At 45.5% G+C, this 14124-nt stretch overlaps 1 protein-coding gene across 4 annotated transcripts in view; it reads left to right on the top strand.

Annotated features, from left to right (window-relative positions):
* GPC6 (glypican 6) overlaps positions 1 to 14124 on the top strand; it is a 928307-nt gene that overhangs the window by 901654 nt on the left and 12529 nt on the right. For all 4 annotated transcript variants that reach the window (XM_064143898.1, XM_064143901.1, XM_064143900.1 and 1 more), the window contains one exon: positions 13800 to 13936. In XM_064143898.1, the coding sequence (XP_063999968.1) occupies positions 13800 to 13936 (137 nt within the window). The remainder of the gene's footprint in view (positions 1 to 13799; positions 13937 to 14124) is intronic.

Genomic DNA, 14124 nt, shown 5'->3' with positions numbered 1-14124 from the left:
TAAACCTTGTGTGATGGTTTGGGTGTTCCCCACCCCACCACACTTCAGAAATCACCCAGACTAGTCTCAGCTGGCTCTGGGAATATAAATGAAGCTATTTATTTACAGCTAGCCAATATACAAGCATATATATATATAGTTATATACAGTTATAGACAGAAATAAACAAGGTAAAAGGTAATACAGAAACACAACTCCCCTCCCAGAAACCTGAGTCCCCAGGAGGGGCTCTCAACCACCCCTGCACCTTCCCCCTGCCCCTCTCAACCTTACCCCAGTCCTAAAGAAGAATAGAGGTTCATCCAAGAGGTTATAAAGCAAAGGTGGGTTAGGCCAAATGGAAAGTGAGGTTAGGGAGTAAGATGTTGCTCAGCCAGCAGCCCAAGGCAGAGTGACACAAAATGGCAAGAGTGTTATCTGATGTTTTCCTTTCTTCTTCTACTCTGAGGGGAGCAGACATCACCATTGTTTTCCTTTCACAGCCTGTGATCTACTTCTTCTCACCAAAGCATTCTGGCTTGCTTCAAACTAGCACACCTTGGCACTGAAGACCCACTGGCATTTTATCTTTAAGATTCCAGCATGTCTGTGGTGCTGCTTTTATACTTAGAGCAATAAAATGCTGATTCTTCCAAGTGCTTCCAATTTGCTTGAATCAGATTTACAGAACAGCATTTTAGCACTGCTCCCAGGTATTACAAGAAAGGGGAAAGCTGCTTCAGGTTCTTGCAGATCTCCATTTCAGGGTGCTGAGGCTCCCAGCAACTTCCACTTTTCAAAAGCAATGTTTTTATTTACTGAGAAGCACAGTGAACAGCGGACTTGTTCTGACATACCTGCTTAAGGAGACGGACTGACTGAACAAATCACATCAGGCCACGAGCAAGACTGAGGGTGAATGGGTACGTTTGTGGAAAGGAGTAGAAATTTAGCCCAGGCTACCTCATCATTTAACAGACTCCTCGCCTTCCTTTTTCACCAGCCAAAATGGATGTTGGATGTGTGTGATAGTGTGGGTGTTACCTGCCCCACACACACACACTGTGGAAAATCACCCAGACTAGACTCATCCGAGCTGGAAAATGAAAGAATGAAGCTTTATATCTACAGCTTAGCACAATATTCAAGCAGATGTTTACAATATCTACAGCTAGATACAGAAATATACAAGTTAAAAAGTAATACAGAAACACAACAGCCCTCCCAGAAACCTGAGTCCCCAGGAGGGGCTCTCAACTACCCTTCCTCCTTCCTCCCACCCCCCTACCTTACCCCACATCTTGCCTTATATTCAAGGAAAATTTAGAGGGTCGGCAAGAGGGATTAGGAAGCAGATGGAATAGTCACACAGATGGCAGGTTAGGTTAGAGAGATGCAGCCCACAGAGCCCAGACAGTGACTGTGTCATCTATGTTTGTGTTCTTGTTCTTATACATCTCAGCAAGCCTATGAGTGCAGCAGCCATAACCACTGTTTCCTTTTCACAGCCTGTCTTCTGATTCTTCTCACCAAAACATTCTAGCTAGGCTCAAACTAGCACAGTGTGGGAAGAGTTTAGTGTCAGTTTGGTCTCTACCTGTCTGTAAGTAATAACATCAGTGTTCTTAATTTTTTTTAAGTGACCATCTGATGATGTGAGGTGGTGGTAAGCTCTCTGATGAGTTGTGGAGGCTGCTGAAGGCAGGGTTTCCAGGTGAGCATTAAGACACAAAAAGATATCAATGCCATAAGGCACACGCTCCCTTTCCTTGTTTGTATTTTTTGAGCATGGAACTGTCACCTGAGTGGTGACAGTCTTGGCCTGGCCTTACACAGGCAGTGGCACTTGCCCCTGGAGCCAGCTAACATCCAATAGGCTGGATGTTAGGAGGAAGTTGTTGGCAGAGAGAGTGATTTGGCATTGGAATGGGCTGCCCAGGGAGTTGGTGGAGGCACCGTCCCTGGAGGTGTTCAAGCAAAGCCTGGCTGAGGCACTTAGTGCCATGGTCTAGTTGATTGGACAGGGCCGGGTGCTAGGTTGGCCTGGATGCTCTTGGAGGTCTCTTCCAACCTGGTTGATTCTATGATTCTATGATTCAATGTAGCACAAGCATTGCCAGACCACAGCTGGCAAGGAAACTTCTGTAAGTGTTTGTTATGCAGACCTGTAAATTAATTTCTTTAAAAAACATAAAATAGGCAACCTGGATTACTTTAAAATACCTGTTTCAGATCAAAGCTGAATGGAAAAAAAATGCAACTAGGTCATCCAAGATATCACACAGAGCAGTTACATATAACTCAGAAGCTGTAGGAAACTTGCCCAGGTTGCTGCGGGCATCTCAAACAGCATCAGAAACTTAACTGAGTCAGTGCTGACTTGCTGTGGACTTTACTGTGGATGTAGATACATTAAATGTATGTTTATGGGATTTGCACCCATCCTAACTCTCAAAAGTGCTGTGTCCAGTTCTGGGCCCCTCAATTCAAGAGAGTTGTTGAGATACTGGAATGTGTCCAGAGAAGGGTGATGAGGAAGCTGGTGAGAGGCCTGGAACACAGCCCTGTGAGGAGAGGCTGAGGGAGCTGGGGGTGTGCAGCCTGGAGGAGTCTCAAGGGTGACCTCATTGAGGTCTACAACTACCTGAAGGGAGGTTGTAGCCAGGTGGGGTTGGTCTCTTCTGCCAGGCAACCAGCAAGAGAACAAGGGGACACAGTCTCAAGTTGTTCTGGGGGAGGTCTAGGCTGGATGTTAGGAGGAAGCTGTTGTCAGAGAGAGTGATTGGCATTGGAATGGGCTGCCCAGGGAGGTGGTGGAGTCACTGTCCCTGGAGGTGTTCAGGGAAAGCCTGTCTGAGGCACTTAGTGCCATGGTCTAATTGACTGGATAGGTCTGGGTGCTAGGTTGGACTGGATGACCTTGGAGGTCTCTTCCAACCTGGTTGATTCTATGATCTATTAGTTCAAAAATTCAGTAGGTCTAATAGTTGGTCTGCATTGTTATTAAAGCCTCATGTTATTAAAGCCTCAAGCTGTCAAAGCCTCAAGCTTTTTCCTTGTCAGAGATATGGATAGCCCTTAGAGACAATGACAGAATAAAATCCTTTCATTTCATTTTGAAACACTCAGGTGAGACAAGTTTTGCTTTAGAAAGTCGCCTAGCTCATTTGTTTTATTTCACAGATTGCCCAGGCGCCCATTTGCGCTTCAGAACTGGGATTCGGCATCAGTTCTTGATCAGGAGAGCTGTCGTCTCCTTCCCTGTGAAGAAACATGAATCACAAGCAGGCAGTTATTGGTAGAGCTCTGGACCATTTAAAGTCACAACATCAAATTTCTGAGATAGGGGTTGTAATGGTTTGGGTGTTCCCCACCCCCCCACACTTTAGAAATCACCCAGACCAGACTCAGCTGGCTCTGGAAATATGAATGAAACTTCTATTTACAGCTAACACAATATACAAGCAGATATTTACAGTATATACAGTTATAGACAGAAATAGACAAGGTAAAAGGTAATAGAGAAACACAACTCCCCTCCCAGAAACCTGAGTCCCCAGGAGGGGCTCTCAACCACCCCTGCACCTTCCCCCTGCCCCTCTGAACCTTACTCCAGTCCCAAGCAAGAATGGAGGTTCGGCCAAGAGGTTAAGAAGCAAAGTGGATTAGCCCAAAATGGAAGGTGAGGTTAAAGAGATGCAGCTCAGCCAGCAGCCCAATCGAGAGTGAATGCCAAGTGATGTTATTTAATGTTTTTGATTCTTGTTCCTACACATCTCAGCAAGCCTGTGAGGGAAGCAGACATCACCACTGTTTTCCTTTCACAGCCTGTAATCTAGTTCTTCTCACCCAAACATTCTAGCCTGCTTCAAACTAGCACAGGGGTGGAAAGGGTAATGAAACAAAAGAGGCAGAGCATGGTGAATAGTCCTAAAGGACATACAGTGGGATTAAGCATGTCCTGTCTCATTTACCTGCCCGTCTGCATTGCACCAGAGGCGGGAAAACAGGACAAAGAACCCCAGGCAACTTAGTTTCTTTGCCTGAGAGGGGTTCCATGGGGACCCCGCCCCTGTCCCGTGGCAGGCCTATGCGCCCCCATCCTATGGGAGACAGCAGCCTGTGGGTTCTTCCATTTCTGTGTCTACCTGGGTGATTGCCAGAGGTGATTGGGTGATAGTGTGGTCAGTGAGACCATTAGCCTCGGCCCATTACCCTACAAATGGGGGTGAACAGGGGAAAAGCTGCTTGCGTGTTCCTTCATTCCTCGCTGCTCTGCCACTCACCCTCCCATCGCCTCAGCTGCCAACTCAGCTGCCTCAAGCCACCTCAGCCAGCAGCCCAGGTGGAATTTGCCACAAGACTTCTGTTGGATATTTTCCTGCCTATGTTTTTGGGCCACGTACATTAGGACTAGTGAGTATTCTTAACCCTTTGTTCCAGTTGCTAAAGGATTTAATCAGCCTCACAAGCAGTGAATGAAGCTGCCAGACTCTCTGTTAAAGACACTTTCTGAAAGCAGTCAAAATTCCAATGCACAGAGACATTCTGACTGGCTGAGGCACTTAGTGCTATGGTCTAGTTGACTGGATAGGGCTGGGTGCTAGGTTGGACTGGATGATCTTGGAGGTCTCTTCCAACCTGGTTGATTCTATGATTCTAACTGCATCCAAGAACTTGTGTGGAGAGTCATAAATAAGTTTGGGGGAACTGTTTGAGGTATAGTAATAAATATTTCATCACTTTTAAATCTGCCTCATTGCGTTTTACCCCAAACTCAGATTTCAACTAGTCCCATTTACAACACACAGAATTGTGTTCAGTTCTGGGCCCCCCAGTTTAGGAGGGACATTGAGATGCTTGAGCGTGTCCAGAGAAGGGCGACGAGGCTGGTGAGGGGCCTTGAGCACAGCCCTACGAGGAGAGGCTGAGGGAGCTGGGATTGGTTAGCCTGGAGAAGAGGAGGCTCAGGGGAGACCTTATTGCTGTCTACAGCTACCTGAAGGGTGGTTGTGGCCAGGAGGAGGTTGCTCTCTTCTCTCAGGTGGCCAGCGCCAGAACGAGAGGACACAGCCTCAGGCTACGCCAGGGGAAATTTAGGCTGGAGGTGAGGAGAAAGTTCTTCACTGAGAGAGTCATTGGACACTGGAATGGGCTGCCCGGGGAGGTGGTGGAGTCGCCGTCCCTGGAGCTGTTCAAGGCAGGATTGGACGTGGCACTTGGTGCCATGGTCTGGCCTTGAGCTCTGTGGTAAAGGGTTGGACTTGATGATCTATGAGGTCTCTTCCAACCCTGATGACACTGTGATACTGTGATAACAAAGAAAAACCAGAACCAAAAGCGTTTGTTGCACGCTAAGGGTGGAAATCTCAGAACTTATTTGCACTAAGAAAGTATCAATAACCGTAAAATTTCACGGCCCCCTCTTTAGAACCGCAGCCTTAACGTTTTGTAGGGGAAATAAAGCTTTGGTTAACCTTGGCACTGGCAGACCTCATTAAAATAACAGCCTGTCACTTTCGAGTTTAAAATAACAGGGTTGTCAGTTTTATATTCAGCAGAACAATCTACGCTCTTACTCCCTGGGAAACGCTGCGTGTGTGCATCGGCTGGGCTGGCAGGGGCGCAAAAGCTGAGCAACACTGCCATCTCCAGGACCCCCCCCCAGATCCCAGGTGCTCCGCAGCAGCTAAAGCAATGCGAGGCTCAAAACCCACCGTGCCCTGCACGCATCGCTTTTAAAAAGGCTGGAAAATAATCTGTGATCAAGCACGTAGAGCTCCAGCAACTGCTTGGCATTCAAATTTATTTCGCCACGAAGTGTGGGAATGTATAATGTATGGGGGGGAGGGGGGGTGGAAATCATCTCCATATAGAGCAAATAAAGTTCTGCTTCGCTTGTTCCGAATCGAACGAGTCACCTTCCCTCGGGTACCTAATGTGCATTGAAATTTTGGGCACCTAATGAGCTGTTCTAAACAAAAATATGTGGCTGAGCAACCTGTATCTAATCACTGGAGAAATGAAGGTGCCTTTAAAAAAAAACACTGAGAGAGAGAGAGAGAGAGAGAGAGAGAGATCTTCTTTAGCTGGATTTAAACACCTGGGTGAGATGGAGAAAGCCCTGCTCAGTTGCAAGAGAGATGCTGAGATACTGGAATGTCTCCAGAGAAAGGAAACAAAGCTGGTGGAAGGCCTGGAACACAAACCCTATGAGGACAGGCTGAGGGAGCTGGGGGTGTGCAGCCTGCAGAAGAGGAGGCTCAGGGCAGAGTTCATTGCTGTCTACAATTACCTGAAGGTAGCCAGGTGGGGGTCGGCCTCTTCTCCCAGGCAACCAGCAATAGAACAAGGGGACACAGTCTCAAATTGTGGTGGGGGAGGTCTAGGCTGGATGTTGGGAGGAAGTTGTTGGCAGAGAGAGTGATTGGCATTGGAATGGGCTGCCCAGGGAGGTGGTGGAGTCACCATCCCTGGAGGTGTTCAAGAAAAGCCTGGCTGAGGCACTTAGTGCCATGGTCTAGTTGACTGGACAGAGCTGGGTGCTAGGTTGGAGTGGATGATCTTGGAGATCTCTTCCAACCTGTTTGATTCTATGCTCGCACAAGCCCCTTGTGAGAGATATCTATGCAAAGATGGCCTCTGAGATAGCTATACGAAGATGGCAGATGTAACAAAGGACACACAGGAGGCATATCTTTCTCAAGGGGCAGCCCCTAAAACTTAGGGATCTGAGTTAAGTTCTTTTCATTTTAAGCTCAGTTTACAAAGAAAAGTGTGTGTCAGTTGGCATACCCATCTGTTCCACACCGACCTGCTTGTGACATATGCTTCTTCTCCTGTCTGTGACACCAGCGTCGCAGAAACACAAACACAGCAATGAGTTAGAGGCAGTATACAATATGTGCTTGCTGGCCTAGTCCTTTAAAAGAACATTGCTGGCCTTTAGTCTTAGGATGCTTTCAGACTCATGGACAGAAGTACCGATTGATGTACGAAAAGCCCAGCACAGCTTTCTGCTGCTAGGGGATAACACAAATCAGATTGCTTTTTCTTCCCACATGGATATCCGTGCCCACCACAAAGGGCATGCTGTTCATGATCCCAGGCATGGCTTGGGTGGTCAAGTGTTAAATCTGTTGTCAAGATGCCTATCATTATGCAACATCTACACAAATTTTTAATGAAGACTGCAAGGTGCTGTGTGTTTGTGGCTGGGTATGTTAGACACATCTGGGGGGGGGGGGGGGGGGAAAGAAGCAGACTGTAGAATGCTAGAAAGCTTTTTTTTTCTCACCTTGAAATAGTGTAGCATGAAGAAATGAGTTTAGTTAAAGGTTGCTTGTGAATTAAAGGGCAAAGGAGCATGGCTGGATCGGGCTGGGTGATGAGCATGGCTGGATCGGGCTGGGTGCTAGGTTGGACTGGATGATCTTGGAGGTCTCTTCCAACCTGGTTGATTCTATGATTCTGTGTGACTGAAGAAACCAGATAGCAGGAAGGTGGCTTGAGGTGGCTGCTTTCATGTCTGTTCTCTAAGGAAAAACCTCAAGCCTCTTTCTACTCCCTGTAGCTGTTCTGTTAGTTCTACACACCAGTAGGATACACTTTACACACCTAGTCTGAAGTACCTAGAATTACACCACCTCATTGCAAACATCCACATCTTCCAGATGGCTACTCTGCCATGACCCAATCCACAGTACATGATCCAGAATGGCACCCTAGCACACCAAAGAAGCAACACCCAGTGAGCAGCCAGAAACATTTGTACATAAAGCATAAAGACTTAACTCTTGATGGGACCTGGTTGATTCTATGATTCTGTGAACTTTGTATCGAGGTGTTGCTGAACATGCCTATGGAGAAGATGCTGGCATGCAAAGCAAGCTGAATATTCTGCTTGTGTTTTTCTAAAGGAAAATCTTCTCAACTTGCAGTGTACACAAGGGTGGAAGAAAGATGCAATCAATGCCTCTTTCTTCTTGAGGCAAGCAAAATGCCATATTATTCTGTTTTATTTATTGCACTGAACGTGAGTCCATTTTGAGCACATTCCATGATATTTTAGCATCTTCTGATGTTCCTCTATCCGTGAGAGTATGGATTATACTGTTAGGGATGAAAAAATCTGGACTATGAGATGGACATGCCAGGGAAACACTTGGGAGGGGAGGAGAAGTGGAAAAGGTAATTTATCTTTTTAAAACTATCTTAAGGCCCCCACTTGTAAAATTTGCTTTTTGGCCCTCAATTGCTCCTGAGCCCACACTACCTTGCTGCCAAAGTGTCTTTCCATCATTTTAAACCAAAATGGATTCCATGGGCAATTGGCTGCCCACTTCACAAGCAAATGTCTGGCATTTTCCATGCCTTGGGAAATGTAGTCCTCTCACTGTTAGTTTTGCATGGTATTTTCAATGCTTTCTTGAATTATCCTGGTGAGTCTCTTGATTTTTCCAGGTATCCTGAATTAAAATAAGGAATACTAAGGTCTGATTCCTGCTAAAATGATGGGCTTGCTTTTTAGCTCACTTCATTTCTTTGGAGTGCAAGGTAAGTAAAGAAGACAGAAACGTCAGCCAGCTTCATTTACCTGCTTATAACTGAGCCCATGCTGGTAAGATGGGAACTGAGCTTATGAGTGCTGTCCCAAGTTCTGCAGAGGAACTGCATGACAGGTGCAACTGCCTTGGTCATATAAGAAGTCAGTGGCAGAAACAAGAAAAAAACTAATGTAGAGCAGGTAACTATTCCATTTCCATAATTCTGAATATGAATTGTTGTTTGGAAGTACAAATATTTACCTTTTCTCACCTACACAGTAAGTTCTTTCTTCTACTAGCAATTAGAGATGAAGGCCAGGTAGTTTTCATACCCATTTCTACATACTCCCCCAATACATTGAAAAACTTAATTCTTCATGTGGCTCTTGCTACATCCTTTTATCATGTGAGAAAGTGCTGCAATTCCAAACAAATTTAGCACCTTCAAAGTAGATGAATAGAAGTAATTCAATGTAATATCAGGGCTACATCAGAAAGACAGTTGGGGGAAGTCAGGCTAACTACAGTCTAACTACAGGTGGGGAGATTCAGACTGGATGTGAGGAGGAAGTTGTTCAGCATGAGAGTGATGAGAGCCTGGAATGGGTTGCCCAGGGAGGTGGTTGAGGCCCCATCCCTGGAGGTGTTTAAGGCCAGGCTGGATGAGACTGCAGCCATCCTGATCTATGCTAGGGTGTCCCTGCCCGTGGCCGAGATGGGGGGTTGGAGTAGATGATCTCTTCCAACCCTGACTGATTCTGATTCTACAGTCAAAGAGATTCAGCTGTCTCCATCCAAATAAATCTCTGCTAGAGAAAGTGGAAAAGAAATATGTAAAAATATCAAAATCACATCTGTCCTGTGTTTAAATGTTTCCACAGAAGTCTAACCAAGCTTAAAAGTTAACTCAAAGAATAGGAAATATCAAAGAAGCACTTACAAGGCCACAGGTCACTAGAGGGATACAGTAGTCTAACTTTATAAACCACAAGCAAGCAACATGAACTGAATCCTTCAGGGTTTTCTTGCTTACAAGGCACTGTACATCTGGTACATATTTTTTGCATGCTGACTGTGATCAAAACAAAGCACAAAGAGACATGCATAACCATGTACACTAGCAACAGACTGTCTGCAGTCATCTGGGTTGGGGCAATCCCAAGCACAAATACAGGCTGGGCAGTGAGTGGCTGGAGAGCAGCCCTGAGGAGAGGCACTTGGGGGTGCAGGTGGGTGAGAAGCTCAACGTGAGCCAGCAGTGTGCACTTGCAGCCTGGAGGGCCAACCAGGTGCTGGGCTGCATCAGGAGAAGTGTGGCCAGCAGGGCAAGGCAAGTGATTCTCCTCCTCTACTCTGCTCTGCTGAGACCCCACCTGGAGTACTGCATCCAGTTCTGGAGCCCCCATTACAAGAAGGATGTGGAGATGCTGGAACATGCCCTGAGAAAGGCTGCTGGGTTGATCAGAGGGCTGCAGCAGCTCTGCTATGAGGACAAACTGAAAGAGTTGGGGCTGTTCAGTCTGGAGCAGAGGACGCTCCCAGGTGACCTTCTTGTGGCCTTCCAGGATCTGAAGGGGGGCTACAAAAATGCTGGGGAGGGACTTTTTAGGCTGTCAGGGAGTGACAGGACTGGGGGGAATGGAGCAAAGCTGGAGGTGGGGAGATTCAGAGTGGAGGTGAGGAGGAAGTTGTTGAGCATGAGAGTGGTGAGAGGCTGGAATGGGTTGCCCAGGGAGGTGGTTGTGGCCCCATTGCTGGAGGTGTTTAAGGCCAGGCTGGATGAGGCTGTGGGCAGCCTGCTCTAGGGTAGGGTGTCCCTGGGCATGGCAGGTGTGTTGGAACTAGATGATCCTTGAGGTTCCTTCCAATCCTGACTGATTCTATGATTCTGTGATTCCTGTTTAAGAAGCTCATTGAACTGAAGTATCCACAGGCAAAAGTTTTACACATCATGGTGGATGTTACATCACCCAATTCTATTCCACCTTCAAAGTTATATTAAAAGTGCTCTAAACTCATTGCCTGCCCCAATGTTCATCACACAGAAGCAAACACGGCCATCAGGCTACTCCCTGAAAGAGGAGGTGAATTAATCCATGTTTGTAGTTCCTCTTTCAAGGCCATCAGAAGCCACACTGCACTTCCAGAAAAGAAGTTTCAATGTGAAATTCAAGGAACTGTTTTAAGTTGCTGTGTAAACTCCACTGTCAAAAGCTGAGGGAGTTAACAGATATCTGGTCACACAGCAGGAAAGAGCAGGGCTTCTCAGGCTGAATCCTCAGGTTATTTAAAGCTTGATGGTGAAATTATGCAGTGGGGATGGGGAAATAGCTATAAAGGGAAACGTCTGAGGGGGATAAGAAGCATTAAAATGCACCTGAATTGGAGGCATCTACAGAGGGCTGATAACCTTTCCCTAAGATGCAATCTTTTCCTGTTGCTGCATTTTGTGAGTCATGCAAATGTCTGCCTTCCCTCCAAGCTCTAAAATGCAGGTGACACCTCAGAGGTATGGCTGCAAGATTTAATTAGCTGTCATTTACCAGCAACCCTGGGTAAAGTCAGACCATTTTATTTTACCAGATGTGCTTCTGTAGCACCAATAAATACATATATATATACATATATATAGTTAGGAATGACACAGTCTCTAGTTGTGCCTGGGGAGGTCTAGGCTGGATGTTAGGAGGAAGTTGTTGGCAGAGAGAGTGATTTGCATTGGAATGGGCTGCCCAGGGAAGTGGTGGAGTCACCATCGTCACCATCCCTGGAGGTGTTCAAGAAAAGACTGGATGAACCACTTGGTGCCATGGTCTAGTTGACTGGCTAGGGCTGGGTGCTAGGTTGGACTGGCTGATCTTGGAGGTCTCTTCCCACCTGATTGATTCAATGATTCTATGATTCTAATGGTTTGTTGTCCGTATGCAGTGCACATATAGAGTACATAAACATCATTCAATGTCTTCAGATACAACTGGGGTATGGCAGCCCTCATTTTGATTTTCAGAAAGTGGCTGGAGAGTATGTGCAGCATAGGACTTGTGAGAAGCCCCTTCTATTCTTTTGCTAACTTCTATGAGAAAACAAAGGTTGGACTCCAAATTACAGCCCTTAGAAGGGTCATGAGGGGAGATTACTTTCCAATGAGTGTTGACTCACTTGTGGTTCAAAACAGAAGTCTGCAAGTTCTAAAGCATCAGCTCTTATTTGATTACAGTAGAAATCTGATAATGAACTCTGAGCAGCTGAGTTTTGAATAGCTTGAAACAACTTTCAGAGAGTGACAGAGTTACTGCTCTGAAAGCTAGTTACTCAGCACCAATATCAGTCAGATTGCTTGTGTAAATAGTTACCCAGACACGAGCAGTAAATGGGAGAATCTCTCCCTTTGACTCAGAATTTCTTAGATTGGAAAAGACCTTCAACATCATCGAGTCCAATCATTAGTTTCACACTGACAAGTCCTTGATTAAACCAAATCCCTCAGCACAACATCTAATCACTATGAATCGCTACGGTTGGAAAGGACCACCAGGATCATCCAGTCCAACCTTCATCCCAGCAGCCTTTATCACTGTCCCACAAGCATATATGAATGGACTCTCCTCTCTATAAACCTCCCTCCTTACATTTTCTCTACGTGATTTAGCACACTGTGGCCTGTGAGGAGTTTACACAATTCTTCATGAACACTGGGCCATTTAATTGGCTTGCTGGAGCTGGTTAGCTGCACCAGTAGGTACCTTGGGGTTTCACCCTCAGTATGGGCAGAAGAGAAAGAGAAGCCACTTTCTGCCCAAGACCCTGGTCCCGTGGACCAAATACATCTGATAAGACAGGCATCCTGAGGTCATCTCCACTTTGCTGAAATCTTGGCCATGGTCTTTAAACTGGAATTCAAGTTTTGGCTTGATAAGGGTCCCCTATTGAGACTTTAAAGGCTTGCAAATGCTGCTGGTATCTCATACAAAAACAAGTCAACTAGGACTTGGCAAGGGGTGTGGAGATTTAGAAGGTGTCACGGCAAGAAACACTGTCAACAACCCATGCAGCCATGTAGTGTCCTACTTACTTCTTGTGGATGAAAATGTGGACAGTGCTTCTGAAATAACATCCTTGGCTGCTTCTATATCTTGGCTTATAAAGTGACATTGCACAGAGTTTAAGCATGGCAAAGCAGCGTGGGCTCCTAGAGTATCATGTCTTTGGAACAAAGGATAAAAGAGATAAATAGCCAAGTACAACATTGTACCTCAACAACCTAAAAGCCAGTCTCAAAACTGAATGGAAGAATGGAGAGCTTTTATTCCTCCATTTTTTAAAGAATAAAGCTCAGCAATTTCCTTTGAAAGCAATTCAACAAGCTCCCCTAAATCCTATTACAACTTAATGTGAAACGCATCTGTTTCTGTAAGAACAACAGTGGCACCATCCATCCTCTGTAGTCTGTCCTTTGTTGTGTGTTCTGTCTAGTCTTGTAGATGGTTTTTTTTTCCCCACTTTGCTATACCAAAAGCAAAACAAGAACTGATAACATTTTAGCCAGAGCAATTATTTATTAAGTTGATACTGGAAATGCAGTTTGTTCCTGCTTGCTGCCTGAATCATGCCTGAATCATGTCAAACGTTCAAAGAGTTTATAACATAAAGAAACTCTTTCATTACTGTCCCAACATTTCTTGAAGGCGTATCCAGCTACAGAGATTTATCTCTACCTAACAGCAAAGATGGATGTAGTCTCTGCATGCATGTGCATACACAAACTTCTCCTTGTTACTGAGCTCCAAATGTACTGCAGCGCACACAGCCTGCGTATCTTAAATCAGATCAACGTCAGCTCCAGCACTGCACCATTTTCAAGAACCTGTGTGTGGGGCTCTAAATATAATATTTATCCAAGATATGACCAGGTTGGTGGGTGAGATGTTTTATCTGATGTACACTATTTAACTGAAGTTACATTCAGCAGGCTGTGAAGTATATTAATTCCCAGAAATGTGCATGTTTAGAAAACCTTAGACAAATGGAGACTAGAAGGAGCAAGATGTATCATGCTTTTATTAGCATCTTGCCTTTGGGAAAAGGTGACTGATTATTTGTACCCTCCAAACCCAGATGCTGAATGCCTTGCTTGTAAATATAGGAATTTAAGTTTTAGCATCTTCAGCCCTTTTAACCTTCACCATCATGATTTTAAATCACTTATTATTTAACGTGATAGATAGCAGAGCTGATGTTGTTAACCTATTTTCCCTCTCATTGTCTCTTAATCAGGTAACAGACATTAAAGAAAAATTAAAGCTCTCTAAAAAGTTCTGGTCAACCTTACCCTACACAATCTGCAAGGATGAGCAAGTGACAGCTGGTCCATCAATCGAGGAGGACTGCTGGAACGGCCACACCAAGGCAAGGTGAGGTGGACCCCTCTCCACCACACTCTGTTCGAATCCCTGTTGGGCCTGAAGCAGTCATGAAACTGAGGGTATCTCATGAAACTGAGAGTATCTCATGAAATTGAGGGTATCTCATGAAACTGAGGGCATTTTATGAAACTGAGGGTATTTGATGAAACTGAAGGTATCTCATGAAACTGAGGGTA

Source organism: Pogoniulus pusillus, chromosome 5, assembly GCF_015220805.1.
Source record: "Pogoniulus pusillus isolate bPogPus1 chromosome 5, bPogPus1.pri, whole genome shotgun sequence".
Classification (NCBI taxonomy): Eukaryota; Metazoa; Chordata; class Aves; order Piciformes; family Lybiidae; genus Pogoniulus; species Pogoniulus pusillus.
This window is presented reverse-complemented; position numbering and strand designations above follow the sequence as displayed.